The sequence below is a fragment of the Bos mutus genome, chromosome 25, assembly GCF_027580195.1.
Source record: "Bos mutus isolate GX-2022 chromosome 25, NWIPB_WYAK_1.1, whole genome shotgun sequence".
NCBI lineage: Eukaryota > Metazoa > Chordata > Mammalia > Artiodactyla > Bovidae > Bos > Bos mutus.
Window position 1 is genome coordinate 40889012 of NC_091641.1, and position 18762 is coordinate 40907773.

General features: G+C 61.9%; 5 protein-coding genes across 7 annotated transcripts in view; 3 read left to right on the forward strand and 2 right to left on the reverse strand.

Moving 5' to 3' along the window:
- The window catches only part of CCDC154 (coiled-coil domain containing 154), an 8860-nt gene extending 4298 nt beyond the window's left edge, over positions 1–4562 (forward strand). The window contains exons 10-20 of the mRNA XM_070362593.1: positions 471–572; positions 646–774; positions 1002–1123; positions 1416–1542; positions 1621–1758; positions 2594–2713; positions 2785–2861; positions 3221–3338; positions 3742–3828; positions 4094–4281; positions 4389–4562. Coding sequence (XP_070218694.1) covers positions 471–572; positions 646–774; positions 1002–1123; positions 1416–1542; positions 1621–1758; positions 2594–2713; positions 2785–2861; positions 3221–3338; positions 3742–3828; positions 4094–4281; positions 4389–4518 — 1338 coding nt within the window. The 3' untranslated portion in view covers positions 4519–4562. The remainder of the gene's footprint in view (positions 1–470; positions 573–645; positions 775–1001; positions 1124–1415; positions 1543–1620; positions 1759–2593; positions 2714–2784; positions 2862–3220; positions 3339–3741; positions 3829–4093; positions 4282–4388) is intronic.
- Positions 4563–4675: 113 nt separating this feature from the next.
- PERCC1 (proline and glutamate rich with coiled coil 1) lies at positions 4676–5941 on the reverse strand. The gene has a single exon (XM_070362775.1). The coding sequence runs from the start codon at positions 5939–5941 to the stop codon at positions 5147–5149; it is 795 nt and encodes a 264-aa protein (XP_070218876.1). The 3' UTR covers positions 4676–5146.
- Positions 5942–13554: 7613 nt separating this feature from the next.
- UQCC4 (ubiquinol-cytochrome c reductase complex assembly factor 4) lies at positions 13555–14604 on the forward strand. The gene is made up of 2 exons (XM_005886822.3): positions 13555–13713; positions 13790–14604. Exons 1-2 carry the CDS (start codon positions 13682–13684, stop codon positions 14163–14165), a joined length of 408 nt encoding a protein of 135 aa, XP_005886884.1. The 5' UTR covers positions 13555–13681; the 3' UTR covers positions 14166–14604.
- A 3058-nt stretch (positions 14605–17662) lies between these two features.
- On the reverse strand, positions 17663–18118 carry LOC138985596 (uncharacterized). The gene has a single exon (XM_070362594.1). The coding sequence runs from the start codon at positions 18116–18118 to the stop codon at positions 17663–17665; it is 456 nt and encodes a 151-aa protein (XP_070218695.1).
- Positions 18095–18762, forward strand: part of UNKL (unk like zinc finger) — a 32347-nt gene continuing 31679 nt past the window's right edge. Inside the window, exon 1 of one of the 3 annotated variants that reach the window (XM_070362832.1) lies at positions 18095–18220. In XM_070362832.1, coding sequence (XP_070218933.1) covers positions 18144–18220 — 77 coding nt within the window. In that variant the 5' untranslated portion in view covers positions 18095–18143. The remainder of the gene's footprint in view (positions 18221–18762) is intronic. The other 2 variants (XM_070362833.1, XM_070362834.1) reach the window with 2 other exon arrangements.

Sequence of the window (18762 nt, forward strand, 5' to 3'; positions counted from 1 at the left end):
GGCGGCGCTGGGCGGGGCTGCACCCAGACCCCTGGTGAGGCAGGAAGGGAGCAATGGAGGGAGAAAGGGGAAGGGCCTTCTCCCTGGGCCCGGGGGCAAGGGCAGGCAGTGTACGAGCGAATGTGTGTGTGTACATGTGTTTGCGTGTGTGCGCCCATGCTCAAACGGGCACCAAGCTCCTGGCAGGGGTGAGATACGTGGCTGGTCTGCAGCGTCCCTTGGCCCGGGGGTCTGGGGGTCACTGTGGGGACCACGTGTGTCCTGGGCCCCTTCATAGCCCTTGGGGACCAGGGCCCCGCCTGCCCACCTGCCATCCTCTGGAGGGCGTGACAGGCCCGGCTCTGCAGGTGTGGGGACCAGGGCTGCCTCCGACAGAGAAGGCTGGGGAGAGCACAGCATGGCACTGTGGGCGAGGGGGCGGACATGGGGGATGCCCACGGCCATGGTGACCACATGGACCCCACCCGCAGGCCCAGATGACCAAGCTGGGGGAGGAGATGAGCCTCCGCTTCCTCAAGAGGGAGGCCAGGCTGTGCGGCTTCCTGCAGAAGAGCTTCCTGGCCCTGGAGAAGGTGGGCGCCTGTGGGGGGAGTGGGGGCGGCCATGCCCCTCACGCCCCAGGCTCATGGCCACTGGCCGCTGCAGAGGATGAAGGCCTCGGAGAGCGCGCGGCTGCGGGCGGAGAGCGCCCTACGGGAGGAGCTGGAGGGCAGGTGGCGGCAGCTGCAGGAGCTGGACACGGAGCGCGTGCGGGCCCTGCAGGGGCAGTGCCAGGTGGGGGAGGGGCAGGGCCAGGGGGAGGGGCAGTACCAGGTGAGGGGGCGGTGCTAGGCAAGGAAGGTGGGGACGTTGCCAGGCAGCAGGGAGGCGCAGGCCCAGTGAGGGGGACGGGCAGTGCCAGGTGGGTGATGGAGAGGCCAGGGGGGTGGCACAGCATGTGCGGGCCCTGTGGGGGCAGCGCCAGGTGGGCAGTGTGCCAGGCCCCCTCCACCCGGCAGCAGGAAGAGTGCCACCTCCTGGAGCAGTGCCGGGGCCTGGACAAGGCCGTGGTCCAGCTGACAGAGTTCGTGCAGCAGAACCAGGTGTCGCTCAACCGCGTCCTCCTGGCTGAGCAGAAGGCCTGGTGGGTGTCCGAGTGGGCCCTCAGGCAGGGCAGGTGTCCTCCTAGCATGGTGCCCCAGGGCAGAGGGGCGGCCTTGTAGTGGGGGCTCCCCTCAACACCCCAGCCTGCTTCGCAGGGTGCTCTGAGTGGTAGCAGAGGACACAGCCCAGTCCAGTGGCCCCTGGGATGACGCCCATCATCTTGTCCCTGGGGCCTCCTGGAAGGCTCTGAAGCCAGTGGCCCTAGTCCAGTGCCCGGGGTGGAGGCCAGCCTTGGCTGGAGGTCAGTCTCTCTCAGTGGCACCCACCCCCAGGGATGCCAAGGGGCAGTTGGAAGACAGCCGGGCTGGGGAGCTGGCCACCTACCTGCAGGAGAACCTGGAGGCTATGCAGCTGGCCTGCGAGCTGGCCCAGCAGGAGACGCAGGGCGCCCTGGAGCTGGTGAGGCCGCTGGGCAGGGGGCGGGCTCGCAGGGTCCCCCTTCCAGGCGGGCGGCACACTCAGCCCCGCCCCCTGCAGCTCCGAGAGAAGAGCCAGGCCCTGGAGGTGTCCGTGGCTGAGCTGGTCAGGCAGGTAAAGGACCTGAGTGACCACTTCCTGGCCCTGAGCTGGCGGCTGGACCTGCAGGAGCAGACGCTGAGCATGCGGCTGCGGGAGGCGAGTACCCGTCCCGCCGCTCTGGCAACTGGCCCCACGGCCCCGGGCCCAGAGCGCACGGGCTCCACAAAGCTGCCAGCACAGCAGCCTCCTCCCAGGGGTTCTTTGTCTTCTTTTTCTAACAGCTTTATTGAGGTTCAGGGCACACAACAGTCCACCTTTTCAGAGTGTGTAATTCCGTGGTTCTTCGTGCGTTCGGAGCTGTACAAGCACTACCATGGTCACTTCTAGAACCTTTCCTTCCTCTCTGAAGGAAACCCCGTGTGTCCGTGGACACTCCCAGCCCCAGGCAAGCACTGATCTGCTCCCTGTCTGTGGATCTGCCTGCTCTGGACGTTTCACATAAGTGGGACCGAACACCCCGTGGCCTCTGTGAGCATCTCTCACTGAGCGTCACGTGTCTGGGGCCCATCCGTGCTGTGCGTCAGCACCCGCCTCCTTTTCTTGGCTGTGACATCTCGCCGTGGACAGACTGCAGCTTATCCACCTGTCCGCTGATGGGCACTGAGCTGCTGCCCTTCGGATGCCCTCAGTCCTCCCATGAACACACGTGTGCACACGTGATCACCCTTCGGCGGTGGGGCGGATGTCTGTTTTCAGTGCCTGTCTACACAGGCTTGTGAGCCGCTGGGGCAGGGAGCCAGGCCTGCCGTGTGCCAGGCCAGGCTATGTCCAGTTAGTGTGGACCTGCTCAGACCTAAGGAGGGTGCCCCAAGCCCTCTAGGAGCTCTGCTGTGTGGGGGTGACCGTGTGGGGTCTGGCTACGTGTCCGTCTGTCCGCCCCTCCCCCCTCCCACTCCCTCTGGGCTCTGGCCCTCACTGGTGCCCCCCCCAGACACAGAGTGAGTGGGAGGTTGCAGAGCAGCGGTGGCGGGAAGGCCTGACGCGGTGTCGAGAGGAGGCAGAGGCACACCTGCGGGAGGTGCAGGAGCGAGTGGACCAGCTGCCCCAGCAGGTGGGTGTGGGCCAGGCGGCCTCCCCTCCCACTGTGCCAGGCCGTAGCTGCCCGCCTGCTCCACGTTTCAGATAGAGGCTGTCACCGACAAGTGCGTGCTTCACAAGAGCGACTCGGACTGCAAGATCTCTGCCGAGGCCACAGCCAGGTGAGGCCCGGCTCCGACACGGCCAGCAGGGCCTTCGGGGCGGGGCTGCCCCCCCAAGCAGGGCACAGTTGTCTTAGCATCACCTGCGGCCTCCCGGGCCTCCTGACGGTGGGCGTCCTCCCCAAGCCCCTGCCTCTGTGGCTGCCCCAAGCCCTTCCCAGCCCCACCTGGCCCAGCTTTGGGCTTGGGTCCTGTTGGGGGTTGCCTTCCCCCCGTCACCTCCTGGGGACCCCCCGGTGCCCACCAGAGAGGTGGCAAGGCTGAGCACCCCCGCCCCTCCCAGGGCCTCCTCCCTCCACCGCCCTGTGTGCCCCCGTGGGCTCTCCCAGAGCCCAGCAGCCCCACCTCTGTGCCCACAGAGAGCTGGCTGTCGAGGCCGTGAGGCAGGAGCTGGCTGCCCTGCTGTCCTCCGTGCAGCTGCTCAGAGAGGGCAACCCCGGGCGCAAGATCGCCGAGATCCAGGGCAAGCTGGCCACGGTACCCAGGGCCTGGCACACTTGGCAGGGGCAGGGGCCACGCAGACCTCCCCCCACCAGGGAGGCTCAGATCCAGGACAGTGACTGGCGGGTGGGGCAAGGCCCATGGAACCAGCCGTTCTGCTGCTGGCTGTGCATACCTCAGCCTCTGAGAGTACCAGTAGGGGCTCCCACATGGACCTTCAGATGCTGGGGCACGTCCACGGTCACAGGGGAGAGAGCGGCCCTGAGAACTGCCGAGTCCCGCCTTGTCACTGGGCAGAGTGATGCTGCCAGCTTCCACCCAGGGGCCAGGACCCTCTCGTGGGAGAGCCTCCTGCCCCAAATGGCTGGGGTGGGGCTGCCGCCCGGGGCTGCAGACTCCCTGCGTCCGTGCGTGGCCATGAATGGAGGGCCGTGTTTAGTTTCAGAACCAAATGATGAAATTGGAAACCAGCATCCAGGACAACAAGACCATCCAGAATCTCAAGTTTAATACAGAAACCAAGCTGGTGAGAGGCGGCACCAGCGCTGGCCGCTCCCGCCCCCCAGGCCTGCAGGGGGGCCGCCCGTGCCTTCCTCTGTGCGGGGCCTGACGCCCTGCTGCCCTCACCACCCCCAACCCGGCCACCTCCTAGCTCTCCTCTCTGCGCAGCCGTTTGTCTGTCTGCGTGTCTGGCCCAAGCCACATTTCCCGGCAGATAAGGCCCGGGTTTGTCCAGAGGGAGATAATCCCCACTGACAGGTCCCTGTCTGGTCCGACTCCCGCGTCCACAGCGCACGGAGGCAATGGCCACCCTGCAGGAGAGCATGCTGCGTCTGTGGAGCGAGGAGGGCCCCTGGACCCCGACACTGAGCAGCAGGAGGGGCCCCATGTCCCTGGGGCGGCAGCAGCTCTTCATCAAGGACGTGGCCCCTGACGACGTGGTCCCCATGAATCGCTGGGGCGTGTATCAGGCCGTGAGGTGGGCAGCAGGAGCCACCTTCCAGAGCGCCTGCAGATCCGGGTTCAGGGGAGGCCGCAGGGCAGGGGATGGAGGTGGGCCCCGGGCGTGAGCCGTGTCTCGGGCAGGTGGCTACAGTGGAAGGCGGCTCTCGTGAACCTGGCAGCCCGGCAGACGTCCAGGAGTGCGGCCTTGGAGAAGCCCCTTGTCCAGAAGCCTGCCCGCCGACTCTCATCCCTACCTATTCCCCAGAAATAAACGTGCCGGCCCCATTCCTGTGCAAGTCCAGAGTTCCCTCCCGGGGGCGGGCAGGAGGCCCTGGGCAGAGAAAAAAACCAAGAGGGTTTTTCCGAGACTCCCAGAACCCCTGTTCCAGCCAGAGCCACCAAGCCCAGGCCCCACAGCTCCCCAGGGCCTCCTGCCCACAGCACCACGCCCCCCTGGGCCTTCGCTCCACACGGAGACGGCGCCCACTTCCCGCCCCACCAGAAAGCCCTCGGCCCAGTAGCTGGCCTTGGCCTCCCGTGGGCACCGCAAGGAGGGGCCACCCTGGGGCCAGCTGAGCGGGCAGTGCAGAGGGTGGCCCTACACCGCTGGCTGGAACCTTGGGGGCTGGCCTGGGGGACATGGGACTCACCCACAGCATGTGGACTCAAGCCCCCACCTCCGAGGGGCTGCAGCTCCTGCCCTGCCCTCCCTCCTGTGGGCAGAGCCCCTGGGCAGCTCCGGCCCACCCCTGCCCTGGCCTGGGGAACCCCCACCTGAGCTGGTCCAAGTCCTGGTGGCCGCCGTGGCTGGGGGTCCCCTGGCTCCTTCCAGTTCAGCAGGAAGGTGAGTCTGGATGCCTGGAGCCCTCGGTTCACCCCCACTGACCCTCGACTGATCACTAGGCCTCGGCCAGCTGCACCCCCTCCAGGCCTGGGGCACCCGTGCCCAGCAGCTCGGACCCGGCCTCTGCCGACCAGCTGGCCAGCAGGTCACTGAAGTCAGGCGTGCCGGGGTGCAGCAGGCCCAAGGGGCTGGGTGCCGGCTCCCTCCAGAAGGATGGGGGCAGCTTCCTCTGGGTCATTGGGGTGATGTGGCCGTACTTGCGCTCCAGCCTGAGTCGCCGCCCACTCACTGCCTGGGCACCAGAGCACTGCCGCAGCCCATAGTCAAAGAGCTCGGCCAGGGGCCCCAGCAGCGGTGGCCCATCCCTACCAAGGCCTGGCCCGTGCACCTGCCCCTCGGGGCATCCCGGGGAGCAGCCCCCGGGCTCGGTGGCCTCACGGTTTTCTGGGGGGGCGCTGCGGGCTGGGCGCACCAGATCGGCGCAGGAGAGCTCCCTGGCCAAGCTGCTGGCCGGGCGGCCGTCAGCGTAGATGTCACAGGCGTCAGGGTCCTGCCCCCGGTCCTTGCGGCCGAAGTACCGCTGGATGTCGCCGCTGATGAGCTCCGAGAACCGCAGCAGCTGCAGCGGAGTCTCCGGGCTGCTGGGGTCCAGGGGGGGATCTTCGGGGGCCCAGCCTGGGCTGCAGAAGTTTGGGCCGTGGCCCTCTGGCCCCTCAGCCTCCAGCTCCTCCTCCTCCCCCTCCTCCTCCTCAGAAGTATCTGGGGGCTCCGGGACTGGGGACAGGAAGGGCTGGAGGGCCGGCAGGGGCAGCCGGAAGTCACAGAGCGGCCGGATGACCCCCGCGGCCATCTCCTCCTGGATTGTCAGGGCAGCGGGTTCCGGCTGTGGAGGGAGGCAGAGAGGGGACAGGGTAGCAGGCGGGGACCCCAGCCGCGCTAGGGGAACGGCCACTGCAGGCTTGGGGCGGGCGCCGAGCTCGGGGATGGCTGATGTCTGGGGAGAGACCAGGTGGTGGCCCGCGGGCGGGTGGGCGCGGCGGGAGGGGGCGTGCAGGCCACGGTCACCCCGAGGGGGTGGGTTCATCCTGCCCTGTGGGCTGGGGGCCTGGCGACAGTGCCACTGAAACAGCACCTCAGAGACAGGAGTGGGCCAGGGGGCAGGGAGCCAGCTGGGCTGGGCTGCGGGTGGCTTTGGGGTCTGGAGAGCAGAGCCCTGTCGCAGCGTAGGGTCGCTGTGGCCCTTGACACACAGGCTGGCTGACGCGGCGTCTGCCCCGGGGCGGGGTGGGAGCGGGGGACCCCTTTGGTGGCCCCCATGAGTGTCTGTGGTTGGCAGGGTCCCCCCATCCCTGAGGTGCCAGTGCTGAGCCCAGGAGGCCGGGCCTGGCCACCTTGACCCAGCTGTTCTGTCCCTTGAAGTCTGGGGGCTTCAGGGGCTGTGAGGGTGACTCTGGGGGGCCTTTGGGGGAAGACAGAGCCATTTCTCCACCCCTACCACCCCAGGCTTCCCTGTGCTCTCTGGTTCGGGGTCACCTCGAGTGTTCCTAGCCTGAGGCTAGGTGTGGGGAGGTGGTACAGGCAGGACTGGGCAAGTCACTGACAGGTTGCAAGCCAAGGGGGGCTGCGGGCGGGGTCGGGGGTGCAGGGAGCTGATTATGAATGTGGGAGGCCCCCACCCCGGGACAGGCCAAGCTCCTCTGCTTCAGGGGAGGCAGGTGGGCCAACCCTTGGCCAAGAGGCCTCCTGGTGGGCGCCCTGGCAGGGGGCAGGAAGAAAGGGAAGGGGGTTCAGAGACGGAGGAGGTCCCAGCTTCAGGAAACCACGCTGTGCGTGGGGGAGGGGCGAGGAGTCGGAGTCAGGGGAGCTCCCCTCCGCTGCCCCCTGCCCCTGCTGTCTGCTCACAGTTCTGGGGTCTCTATTCCCCGCCTGGGTGTCCCGTGGCCCCAGTGCTGGGGTACGGATAGCCGCTGGTGGGGAGCCGAGCCTCGGGTGTCTGTCTCCCCCTGGCCTGGTTTTGTCCTCAATGGCCCAGCCCTCCCCACCCTGCTGGTGACCCCTCCCCGTGGGTGGATGGTCTGCAGAGACCACCTGGGCAGAGGAGCCCACAGCCTTCTTCTGCCACCCGCGCCCACCCACCACCCAGCCTGGCTCCTACCTGCCGCGGCCTGCAGCTCCCACTGGGCAGGCCCACCTCCACCTGGGCTCAAGCGTTTATAGCCGAGCTCCGTGGCGGGCCAGGCCAGCAAATATTTGATGACTGCATTGTCATCGCAGACTGGGCAAATAGAGCCCGTTTGCTTTAGCGCCCGGCAACCAGGGTCCCGCGGGGGGAGCCCCAGCCTGCCCGGGGACGGTGGAGTGTTTGCCGCTCGCCCAGCTGGCTCACACCCGGCCGAGGACCCTTATCTCAGCGCTGATTGGGGCCCAGACCCAGCCTTGTCAAATAGGCGGAAAATTAAATTTCATGCTATTTTGACTTCTGGAGTAGCCTTCTCTAGAGGACATCCTGCCTCCGCAGCGTCCTGGGTGAGCAGGCTCTGGGCCAGGGACCACCAGCCGGGCTGCTCCCGCCACCTCCCACCGCTCCAGAGCGGCAGGTGCACGTGCGGCAAACCCTGAGGAGCCCCCGCCACCCCCGGGCGCCACCCTTGGCACCTGCTTCTCTGGCATCTGGGTCCTCCTCTGAGGGACATGGTAGCCCCTTCAGCCCCGGGGGTCCCGCCCAGGGGTGTCCTCCCCGCGTCTCCAGGGCGGTTACAGTCGACACCGCGAGCAGGACCCCAGAAGGCCTGGACCCCGCCAACCCCCGCCCAGGAGCCAGGCCCGGACCCCAGCATCTTCGTGGGCCGTCCTCCCTGCCCCCTCCATGTGCTGCTGCACTTGCGTCTGGGGCCGCCCAGCCAGTTCCCAGCAAACCAGGGGGCTGAGCAGAGCTGGGGGAGCCTCTCACAGCCCTGGAGGCCAGAAGCCTGAAGTGAAAGGTCCTGCCCAAGGCTCTAGCGGGGAGCCCACCCGCCCTGCTCCCTCCTGATCCCAGCCTCCCAGCCTCCCAGCCTCCGCTCATCGCAGGGCCGCCCCACCCCACCCTGTGTCATGTCCGAGTTTCCCTGCTCTTTCGAGAACACCTGTCGCAGGACTGAGGAACACTCCAGTCCCTCTGACCTCGCCCCGCTGACTCTCCTTCCATGTGAGGTTTCCTTCTGAGGTCCATGTGGACACGGTTTGGGGGACACTGTTCTGCCTCGTCACCCACCACATGTGGGCGTAGCTGGGTGCTTTCCTCCCGGACAGCACCCCCAGTGCTGGCTGGGGGTCTCCCAAAGCCACCGCTGCTTGGGGGCCAGGTTCTCAGCATAGGACAGCAGCCCCTCCCAACCTGGCATGTGCCCGGCCCCCGGGCCCCACGGTCACTCATGGCCCGAGATCTCCCTCCGGCTGCGGGCCTTACCTGTCCACCTCCTCCCTGGGCCCTTCAGCTCCAGGCTCCACCGCCCTCTGCAGGGGGCTGCTCCCTTCCCATCCCACAGGGGTCCTAGTGGGGACTGTGGGGGGACTTGCCCTGCTGAAAGCTGCCAGTCACTTCTCCGCCACCTGGAGGGTCCAACGCCTGCCTTCAGGACTGGCTTTGGCTTTGGGGGGAATGACAGGAAATGCAAAGTTCCACCCTAGGGACGCAACCCGCGCCCAGGCCAGGCTGGTGACCCGCCCCGCGGGGGCCTTCACAGCAGCCAAGGGAAGCTGTGGCATGGGGTCCAGTGGCTGCCCAGGGTGGCTGGGACCCCAGGGTCCCTCTCTGCCCAGACACAGCCCCAAGGAGTGCCCTCCGTGACCGACCCAGGCCTGGACCCCAGCATCTGCCCGGACCCCAGCTGCAGTTCCCTGTCGGGAACAACCAGGGCCCGGGCCTGGGGAAGGGCTGGAGTCTGGCTGGGCGACCGGGTGAAGGGTGGCGAGAGCAGTGCAATCTGGGCGGAGGCCCCAGGAGGGCTTGTGGGTCAGTCTCCAGCCCTCGCCTGTGCCGGCCCCTGCCTGGGGGGGGGCTGGGCTGATGAAGGTGAGGTGCAGCCCTGCCCTGGAGAAGGTCCTACAGTGTGGCCAGAGGGGGTCTTCATGAAGGAGGGGGTCTGCGGGCACTGAGGGGGCAGTGAAGGCGCTCCAGCAGCAGGGACGGCCTGGCGAGGATGCCCATCCCCTCACCCTGGAAACTGCCGTTGCCTCACCTGGCAGAGGGACCCAGCGGGGCTGACTGAGAGGAGGACCCCGAGATGGGAGATGGCCCTAGGTTACCCCACGGGCTGTGATTCAGAGGGAAGGCGGAGGGGCCAAGCGCCAGGTGAGCGGACACGGGGCGACAGAAGCAGAGGGGCCCGGCTGGCTTTGAAAGGGGGAGGGGCCTCAAGCCAAGGAATGGAGTGGCCTCCAAGGCCCCTGACCCTTGGGGCCCCTGAGTGGGCCGGGGGCCAAGGCACTCAGGCTGCCAGGCCCCCCAGCGCCTGCTCCCAGCCCGTCCCCCTCATGCGCGGTGTGGGGCCTTCACAGCTCTGTGCCCACCTGCCCCCACCTCTGCTCTCAGGCCTCGACACCCGGAGACAGGCTCTGCTTTTCCAAAGGTGGTGGCCCTGCCTGTCCCCACGCACCCTGTATTGATCTTCCCAGGGAAAATCAATAGGTCCAATATGTCAGCTCTCAAGTGGCGCTACAGTAAATCAGTCCCGTCATCGGGCACACTGGGCGGCAGCCTCCCTCCCATTAGTGGAGCATTAGGCCCGTGTGAGGTTGCTCTGTGTGTGCTTTGAGATAATGAAGGCTGAGGTGTTGGTTTATGCCCCGGGGGAGCGGGGGCATCGCTGCCAGTGTGGGGAACCTGTCACCCAGCGCCCTGCCAAGATTGCTGGGGTCAGGAAGGGGAGGGTCCTGGAGACGCTCTGGGGGTGGCCCCAGGAGCATCTGGTTGTGGCTTTTCCCATTGGGGCTCCCTTGCATCGGAGAGTCAAGCAAACCCCAGCATTTGGGGCTGCTGTCACTCTCCAGCTAGAGGCCGGAGGGGACACACATGTCACTGAACAAGTGGATTTCAGCAGGGAGAGCTCACGGCCGCAGTGCAGGTGTCTCGGGAGGTGGGGCTTAACAAAGGGCTCTGGGTTCAGCTGTGTTCCTGTGGGCTGTGCTCTGGGGGCTATGAGTCTCCAGGATCTGCTGTAACAAAGTATCACCCACAAGGCCCGGCCGGGGCAGTTAAAACAACAGAGTTCCTATATCTGAAACCATGAAGACTCTGAGGAAGAAACTCCTCCAGGCCTTTCTTTAAGCTTCTGGTGCAGCCGGGATCCTCCCAGCTCCTCAGCTCTTGGCTCCATCCCTCCAGTCTCCGCCCACCTCTTGGCATGGCCTTCTCCCCACGTGTCTCTGGGTCTTTTCTCCTCTTATAAGTATGCCATTTAGGGCCCACCCTATCCAATATGATATGCATACGTGGGTGCTAAGTCGCTTCAGTCATGTCCGACTCTTTGCAATCCCATGGACTGTAGCCCGCCAGGCTCCTCTGCCCGTGGGATTCTCCAGACAAGAATACTGGAGTGGGTAGCCATTCCCTTCTCCAGGGATCTTCCTGACCCAGGAACTGAACCCACGTCTCTTACATCTCCTGCATGGGCAGGCGGGTTCTTTACCACTAGCGCCACCTGGGAACCCCATCCAATGTGACATAGTTTTAACTAATTACATCCACAAAGACCTTTCCAAATAGGGATTATGTGGTGGGCTCTGGGGGGACAGAATTTGGAAGAACATTGTTCAGTCCAGTGTAGCATCACTTAAAAGTTGTACTTCTTTTTAGCTGCGCTGGGTCTCTGTTGTGGTACACAGGCTCCTCACTGCTCGCGGGCTTCCTCTCGTTGTTGAGAGTGAGGACAACTCTTCATCGCGGTGCTCGGGCTTCTCCTTGCAGTGGCTTCTCTTCTTGCGGAGCACAGGCTCTAGAGTACACGGGCTCAGTAGTTGCCCCTCAACATGTATGAGCTTAGTTCCCGGCCAGGGTTTGAACCCACATCCCCTGCATTGGAAGGGAGATTCTTAACCACGGAACCACCAGGGGAGTCCCTAGTATAGCATCTTAACACATCTTGTCCAGAAGAAGGACAGCCATGGCTGGTGAATGACCAGAGTCCCTCCCATTAGCCAGGAAGCGGGTATTTGGTCTTTTTTTGAGGTTTGGGCCATGTCCCTGTCTTGTCTGTGTTCAGACGTGACTGTCTTGAGCCACCATGGTCATGGAGTGCCCTGGTCCAACACGGATGTTCTCTGAAGTTGTTTCTGTTCCACGGGAGAGCCCAACTCTGAGCCCTAGACCCGCTCTCAGAGATCAGGGCCTGCTGACTCCACAGGACCCTGTGTCCTTTGCATCATGCCTTCACCTAGAATGGAGACCCGGCCAGCAGGACTTGGGCACAGAGGACATGTGGATTTGCTAAATCTTTGCTGTGGCCCGCACTGCTCCTCCTGGACTCTGCCCTCAGAGCACCCTAGGAGGCTGGCGGCCATAAGGGAACATCCGTTGCTTCAGGATGGGAGGACATTTCCACACCGTCCCATTAACATTAACAGCTGCCCCAGGGGCTGCCGAGGGCCCCTCAGGCAGAGCTCCAGTCCTGGAAGCAGCCCTGAACGACAGGAGATGCCCATTTTCCAGCTGAGGAAGCAGAGGCTCAAGAGGTGCCTGTCCAGGTGTCTAATTTCTGTCACGCATCCAAGGCAGTCATCAAGACAGTTTTAGTGACCCTTTAGAGGCGGCCTTGCACGGGGGTGGGGTCCCAGCTCCCCCATCAGCCCCTGCCCTTGACCTCCCCAGCTCTGGGCCCTCTCTGCTGGCCCAGGGCAGCTTGTGCCCAGATGCCTGAAAACAGACCAACCAGATGGTTGTATAAGCTGCAGTCAGCAGCTCCACCCCTAACCTCCTCCTCAAGTTATCTTTGCCTCCTCCAGGAAGCCCTACAGGCTGCATACCAGAATGATTGTGGTCCATCCTCCTGCCTATAGTTGGTGCTCCTGGGGTTCCCTGTGGCTGAACTGGTTCAGCAGTGACTCTGGGTGGGGTTCTGGGGTGGAACAGGTGGGGCAGAGCCCAGTGAGGAGGACGTGAGCACACAGGCACCTCTGTTGACACAGCAGCTCTGGACACAGCCCTGGGTTTGGAGCTGAGCCACCACCAGGGGTTCAGAGTTGGGCTTCCCCAGGTGGGGAGACTTCCCAGGTGCTGCTGAGTTAGGAACACCTCCATTCCGCCACGCTTGCTCAAGTGTCTCCAGCATTCCTGGGGTGTGGCGGGATCCCCGAGGCTGGCGCTTCTCCCACCAGAAAGCAGGTGCAGAATATGCTCGAGGCAAAGGTGCGGAACCAGGGAGGCGGCAAATTGCAGCTGCCAACAAAGACTGGCACTAGCCACCCGGTTCTGCAAAAATGAAGTCACTAGCCACCGTAGTGGCTGACCTTCAACACACCCTAAAAGGAGTTAAGGGAAAACTGACCAAAAAGAAAAGCCCCCTCTCATGTTGTGGTTTTTGTTTTTCAAATGTCACAGCTCATAAGGTGGCCTTGTAATCTGATTTTGTCACCAAGTGCCCCCTCACCCCCAGCCCAGCACATTCCCACATCGTCACAGAGTCTGTGGTAATGCCCGGGGTCCTCCTATGTGGTCTCCAGACAGGACGGCTCAGCTGACCCAGCGCCAGTTTGCCTTGATGGCAGAAGGCTCCAGTAGCTTCCCTATGGAGCCGACTGGGGTACAGGGTAGACAGGGAGTCCCTGGACAGCTCAGAGCTGCCTCTCCCGGCCTGACTCCTGCAGGTGTACGAGAAGGTCCCCGAGGAGCACGCTGCACCCTCCATCCAAAACAATGGCGCTCCGGGCCCTAGGCAGGTGTTCCTGCCGGCCTGAAGAGGGAAACGTGCCCGAGTGCCCGTCGGCTCCGCGGGGAGGGCCACGGGCGTGCCCTGGTGCCGTGGGTGAGGCCCACAGCCCTGCGGCTGAGCCGTGTGCCTGCCAAGCAGGTCGGATGGTGTATATGCGGCGACGGCTGCGCAGCTCGGAGCCCGCAGAGCGCAAGGGCTGGGTGCGGGCCCGCGGCCCCGGGGCCGGGGACACTAGTCGACGGGACATAGCTGAAGTCCCACGAAGAGAGCAAGACAGCGGCGCAAGGACGGGGGAAGAGGCGTCCGGGCTGCGCCGGCACGGCGGGAGGGGTGCGTAGTGTGGGCCGTTATCGGGGGACCCGCGCTGAGGCGAGCTCGTCGGAGGACCATGCTAACGCCCCGTCCCGGCCGACAGGCCTCAGGCCTGGGGCGCAAGCCCAGGGAGAGGAAAGCTAGCACCGCCTCGGGCCGGCCGCGAACTACATTTCCCGGCATGCCCGCGCGGCCGACCGGGGGCGGGCCTGCTACGGAAGAGGTTGCAGGAGGACGTGAGTCATTTCCGCTGCGCGAGCGGGGACTCACGTTCTGTAGTCGTGCGCGGAGGCCCGGAACAGCACGGAACTTCCGACTTCGCGCGACGGAAGTGACAGGACTGCGGCGCCGAGCGCGGAGCTGGGGTCGCGATGAGCGGCGTTTTGTCCGCGCCGGCGGCCGGGTGAGCTGCGCGGGGTCTCGGCGGGACCGCGGGCGGAAGGGGCGGGCGCGCGCGCTCACTGCTTTCTCTCTTCCAGGGCGCTCCGGGCGCTGAGGCTCGTGCGCTGGGCTTCCCGAAGCCCGCCTCCGCCACCCAGCGGCCGGGCTCGAGCCCAGCTCGCGGCCGAGGGCGACGAAGAGGATGATCCTCACCTCCCCCTTCGGTTTTCCTCCAGCAGAGCCGCGCCGCCCCGCTGGACAGTGAAGCAGTCCCTGGGAACCGGGCAGCAGCGACCCTGGTGGGTGGTGCTGCCCTTAAGCTTGTCCCTCATGGCTCTGGTCATTTGGTGCTTCTTTAGGCGGGAGACCAGCGCGGACCAGTGGTTGAGACGGATGTTGCTGGAAGAGGTACCGGAGCCCAGCGACGCTTCTGAAAAGCCTGGAGCTCCGGTGGCCCACGGGGCGAGGACTTAATGGGGTGCCAGGAACGAAGCAACAGACCTCAGCCCTTAGGCTTTGGCGTCGCGTTTGACCGTTTCTGTCCCCGTTATTACTTGCGTCCTGAGACTGAGGGACTTGAATGACCGACCTGGCTAAGCTGACCCCTTGAAGGCGACACAAGATGTTAGCAGATCGGAACCGGCTCCTTGTCTGATGCTCGTTTCCCATCGAATATGTCGGAAAGCTTTCTCAGATCCACGGAAAAGGTTTTGGTCGCAGCATGTGCTATTGGATTTGTGGTGTCTTTGTACATTATCATGTTTACAAAGCAACGTAGTGACACCTGTAGTCCGGTGTGATCCACTTTCTGAGACAGAGTGACTGACAGAAGAGTTAAACACTTTATTTTACAGTGTACTGTGATGTGTATAAATTGATGTTTAACAATAAAATTTTAAGTTGGTAATGTGAAGTTAAGCCAATTTTTTTTTAGCACTTCATTTTAGGAAAGGGAGCCTTCTAGTCATTTCAATTCCTTTAGTTCCGCCCCCACCCCCCCACCACCCGCCGCGCCGCCACCCCAGAATAGGAGCTGAGGAAAGAAACCTAAATGTAGCTGATGGAATATGATCAAACAATACCAGAAATAATGAGCTTTCTCAGCTCTCTGTACATTTTTATTTTTAGCAAGGCAATAACTTTCTGAGTAGAGTAAAATTGGTAAATATTTTTATTGACAGCTTACAGTATTTTGGATATGTAAATGATTATGTTTCTCAAAGTACTGCTTAGTAGGAAACGTGCTTAATTCTGGATTAAATACAGGACGCGTAAAGGGATGATTTTATTTACTTACCATTTTAGTAGAACATTTTATCTTGACTTTTTTGGTGCCAAAGTTAACTGGAAATTTCTCTCACTCGGATTGAAGACCACTGACTCTATTGCAGTGTACTGGCTTCTTGCAAGACACCTGCAGAAGTGCTCTAAGTGGCTGGCCCACCTTGGTAAATTATGCTTGTTAGGGAGGGGCAACTGAGTCAAGTATATTCATTTTTTTAAAGATGGAGAGACCAAGATTTGAAAAGATTGGCCTAATCATAGCTCAGGCTACATCCTCAGTCCCACTAGTAGCAGAGAATTAAGACGTTCTTTCTCTGGCCTGGAGTGATTGTGACCTTTTTGGTTGTGAACCATTTTTTTTGAGCAACAGTCATTCAAACCTGAATCCTGGCTTTACTCTCACTAGCTCCTGCAAGAAAGAAGAACTAACAAGAAGAAATTTTGTTTTCATTAAAATTAACTTTCATATGATCAAAGCAATAAGCTATATTTGGAAAAGTTAGACAGTGTGGTAAGCAGAAAGAAGAGAATTGGAAACACTCGAGTCCTACCACCTAGAGATAACTGCTTTCAAAGCTTTTGGGGCAGAAGATAGAGACAATTTTTTTTTTTAATCCCAGGAAAAGTTACTGAGGTCGATGATCTCATATCTTCTAAGCAGCTGTGCTATTTTTTGTGTGTGTCTGGGTACTATCCCAGCCTTTTAAGAACATTCTTCAAAAGTCAAAAAAACGACAGTCTTTACAGCCTATCCCAATTCTCTTCAAGGAAGGTGCCTCTTGAGTGAGGAGGAAAAGGAGGCATCGTTTTAAAGATGCCCAAATTTCTTTATCTTGAGCCCTTTTTTAAGCTCAATGTATGTGGGCTTCCCTGGTGGCTCAGTGGTAAAGAATCTGCAGGAGACAAGGGTTCTATCTCTGGGTCGGAAGATCCCCTGGAGAAGGAAATGGCAACCCACTCCAGTATTCTTGCCTGGAGAATCCCATGGACAGAGGAGCCTGGTGGGCAACAGTCCACAGGGTCGCAAACAGTTGGACATGACTGAGCAGGCGCACACGGCTCTCTGTGCCTCTCCACTGGACTTCACAGGTGCTTCAAACTCCTTAGGTTGGAAACAGAATTCGGCTCTCCCAAACCTGTGTCTTTATATCCTTCCCAGCTTGGGACCTTGGAATTATCCTAGGCATCTTTCTCATTTCCTACATCCTGGCAAGTCTTCAAGATCTGTTTTGTCTTCCAAAGAATTCACGGACCCTGTTTCATTCTCCTGCTTGATTTCCTTAAAAAATGTCCTGTTGTCCATTTTTTGCTATTTTAGTTTCCAGGTTTCAATGTACAGTTTGTAGAAGTAGTGTATCTCTTAGGCAATGTGAACATATAAAGAAGGTAGTCACTCATCCCACCACCAATGATAGTTCATACTGTTCGATGTGTTACTTGTATTTGAAAAAACACCAGGAACTTATATTCTTGGCAACTAATGTATGGAACTGCTATATCTTGCTTTGTCTTGTCACTTGAGGAGGAGCATTTTTCTTGTTAACAATTCTCAGCATTTTTATTCTCTGCGAGGTGCTCTTAAGTTTATGCCAAATAACTCTAATATCTTTGTACATCTTTGTCTGAATCTCATTCTTTTTTAGGCTGGAGTCTCTAGAAATGGAACAAATTAGCTTTCCATAAAGATCCATACCCCTTCCTTCTAGCCACACTTCCTTCAAGGGTATTCTTGCCGCAGGTTAGAGTGTTGTTGATTTTCTGTTCAGAATAACACCAAAGTGCCTGTTCCAAGAGCTCTTGTGCATTCTGTCGCTTCAGTCGTGTCCGGCTCTTTTCGACCCTATGGACTATGGCCCACCAGGCCCTTCTGTCCATGGGGATTCTCCAGACAAGAAGACTGGAGTGGGTTGCCATTTCCTCCTTCAGGGGATCTTCCTCACCCAGGGATCGAACCCTTGTCTCCTGCACTGGCAGTCAGGTTCTTTAGGAGTAGCACTGCCTTGGGAAGCCCCCTTCTTTGTTTAATTTGCATTAAAAAAAATTACTGGCGAGGTTAAACATTTAACTTGTCTTGGGAATTCCCTGGAAGCCCAGTGGTTAGGACTCTGCAATCTCACTGCCCTGAGGGCTCGGTTAAATTCCTGGTCGGTGAACTAAAATCCCACAAGCCACCCAGCCCTGCAAAAAAAAAAAAGAATGTCTCTTATGCTACGTATTTACAAAATAATGCACTCTGGGCCTGGGTTCTTCTTCCTCAAATGCACACCGTGCTTCTTCCTTCAGGGACCACTGTGTTGGACCTCCGAGTGAGTCTTGAGGAGGGGCCGGGGGCGAGGGTGGGGGGCGAATGCTGCCTGCCCCGGAGTTCCCGCCCTCTGTGCTTCCCCTCCCACCCTTTTGGCGAAGGGTGTGTGTCTGGTCTCCCTCTTGACTTCGCGCCTTTGGATTCTAAAAAATCAGCTCTATTGATATGCAGTTCATATTTACCCATTTAAAGTAAACAAGTGAAAATTTTTAGTACGTTCGCAGGGAGCAACCACTACCACATTCTAATTTTAGGACCTATTCGTACGCCTAAAAGAACCCGGGTACCAGTGAGCAGTCAGGCCTCTTTCTGCTCCCTTGTCTCCCACACCGAGCCCTAAGCAACTGGAGCCACTCTTCGCGGTCTCAGCATCCCCCCGGGGTCACAGAATGAGTGAAGGCGCGCGTGACAGCCGGGCCGCACTGTCTTTACTCGGGACCTGTCCTCTGTCTCGGAGCTTGGAGTTGCGCAGGGCGCTGTCCGGCTTGCGGAGCGCGTGGGCAGCCCTGCTGGGGTGAAGGCTGCAGCGGGGCCGCGGACTGAGCGGGTGCGGGATGGGCCGTGAACGTGGACTTCGGGGACCCCGCGGGAGTGGGTGGGGGCGACCGGCCGGGACTGCGGGCTCGGGGCGTGGCGGGGTCCGGGGTGCTTGCGCGTCCCTTCTGGGCGCAGGGTGACCGGAGGCGCCCAGGGCCGACAGCTCCGCGCCGGGCGCCGGATGGGGGCGTGGCGCGCGGGTGTGGCGTGGCGGGAGGGCGTGGCCGGCCGGGCGGGGGGCGCGGGTGGGCTCGACGCGGGGGGAGATCCGGAGAGGCGGGGGCGGGCACGCGCGGCGCATGCGCGCTGCATTGTTTTGACTGAAAATGCCGTCGGTTTCGAAAGCGGCGGCGGCGGCGCTGAGCGGGTCCCCCCCGCAGACGGAGAAGCCGACCCACTACAGGTCAGTGCCCCGGCTGGCCGCGGCAGGAGCGGGGGCGGGGCAGGGGGCGGCCCCGCGCTCCTCGGGCCCGCGCGCCCGCGCCCCCGCGCCCCTGGGCCTGGGAGCTGCCGCCGGGTGCGGCCTGGGGCCCCGCGCCGCCCCTCTCCCGGCTCCCTCGGCCCCCGCCTCTCACCTGCCGGCCCCTAGCCAGCTGGCCCCCCAGCCTCCGCGCGGTGCCTGGGCTCTGGAGGGTGGACCGCCATCCTACTCGGCTGCCGCCGCCCGAGCTCAGGAGGCGGCGCCCAGGTTCTGGAGTGGCACCTGGGCTTGGGGGCTGGGGGACGGGGTCGGGGGTCCCCGCACCTGGGTTGGGGACCGGAGAACAGCGCCTGGGGTCGTGGGTCGGGGCCGCCGAGAATGCGCCTGTGGTCGGGGATGGGGGACCGCGCCTGGGCTCGAGGGAAGGGCGGCCATCTGGACTCCGGCTGCCTCCTTGGCTCGGGGCTGGTACCGGGGCTCGGGGGCCGGGGCGCGCCTGCAGTCCCGGAGGTCATGTCTATGTT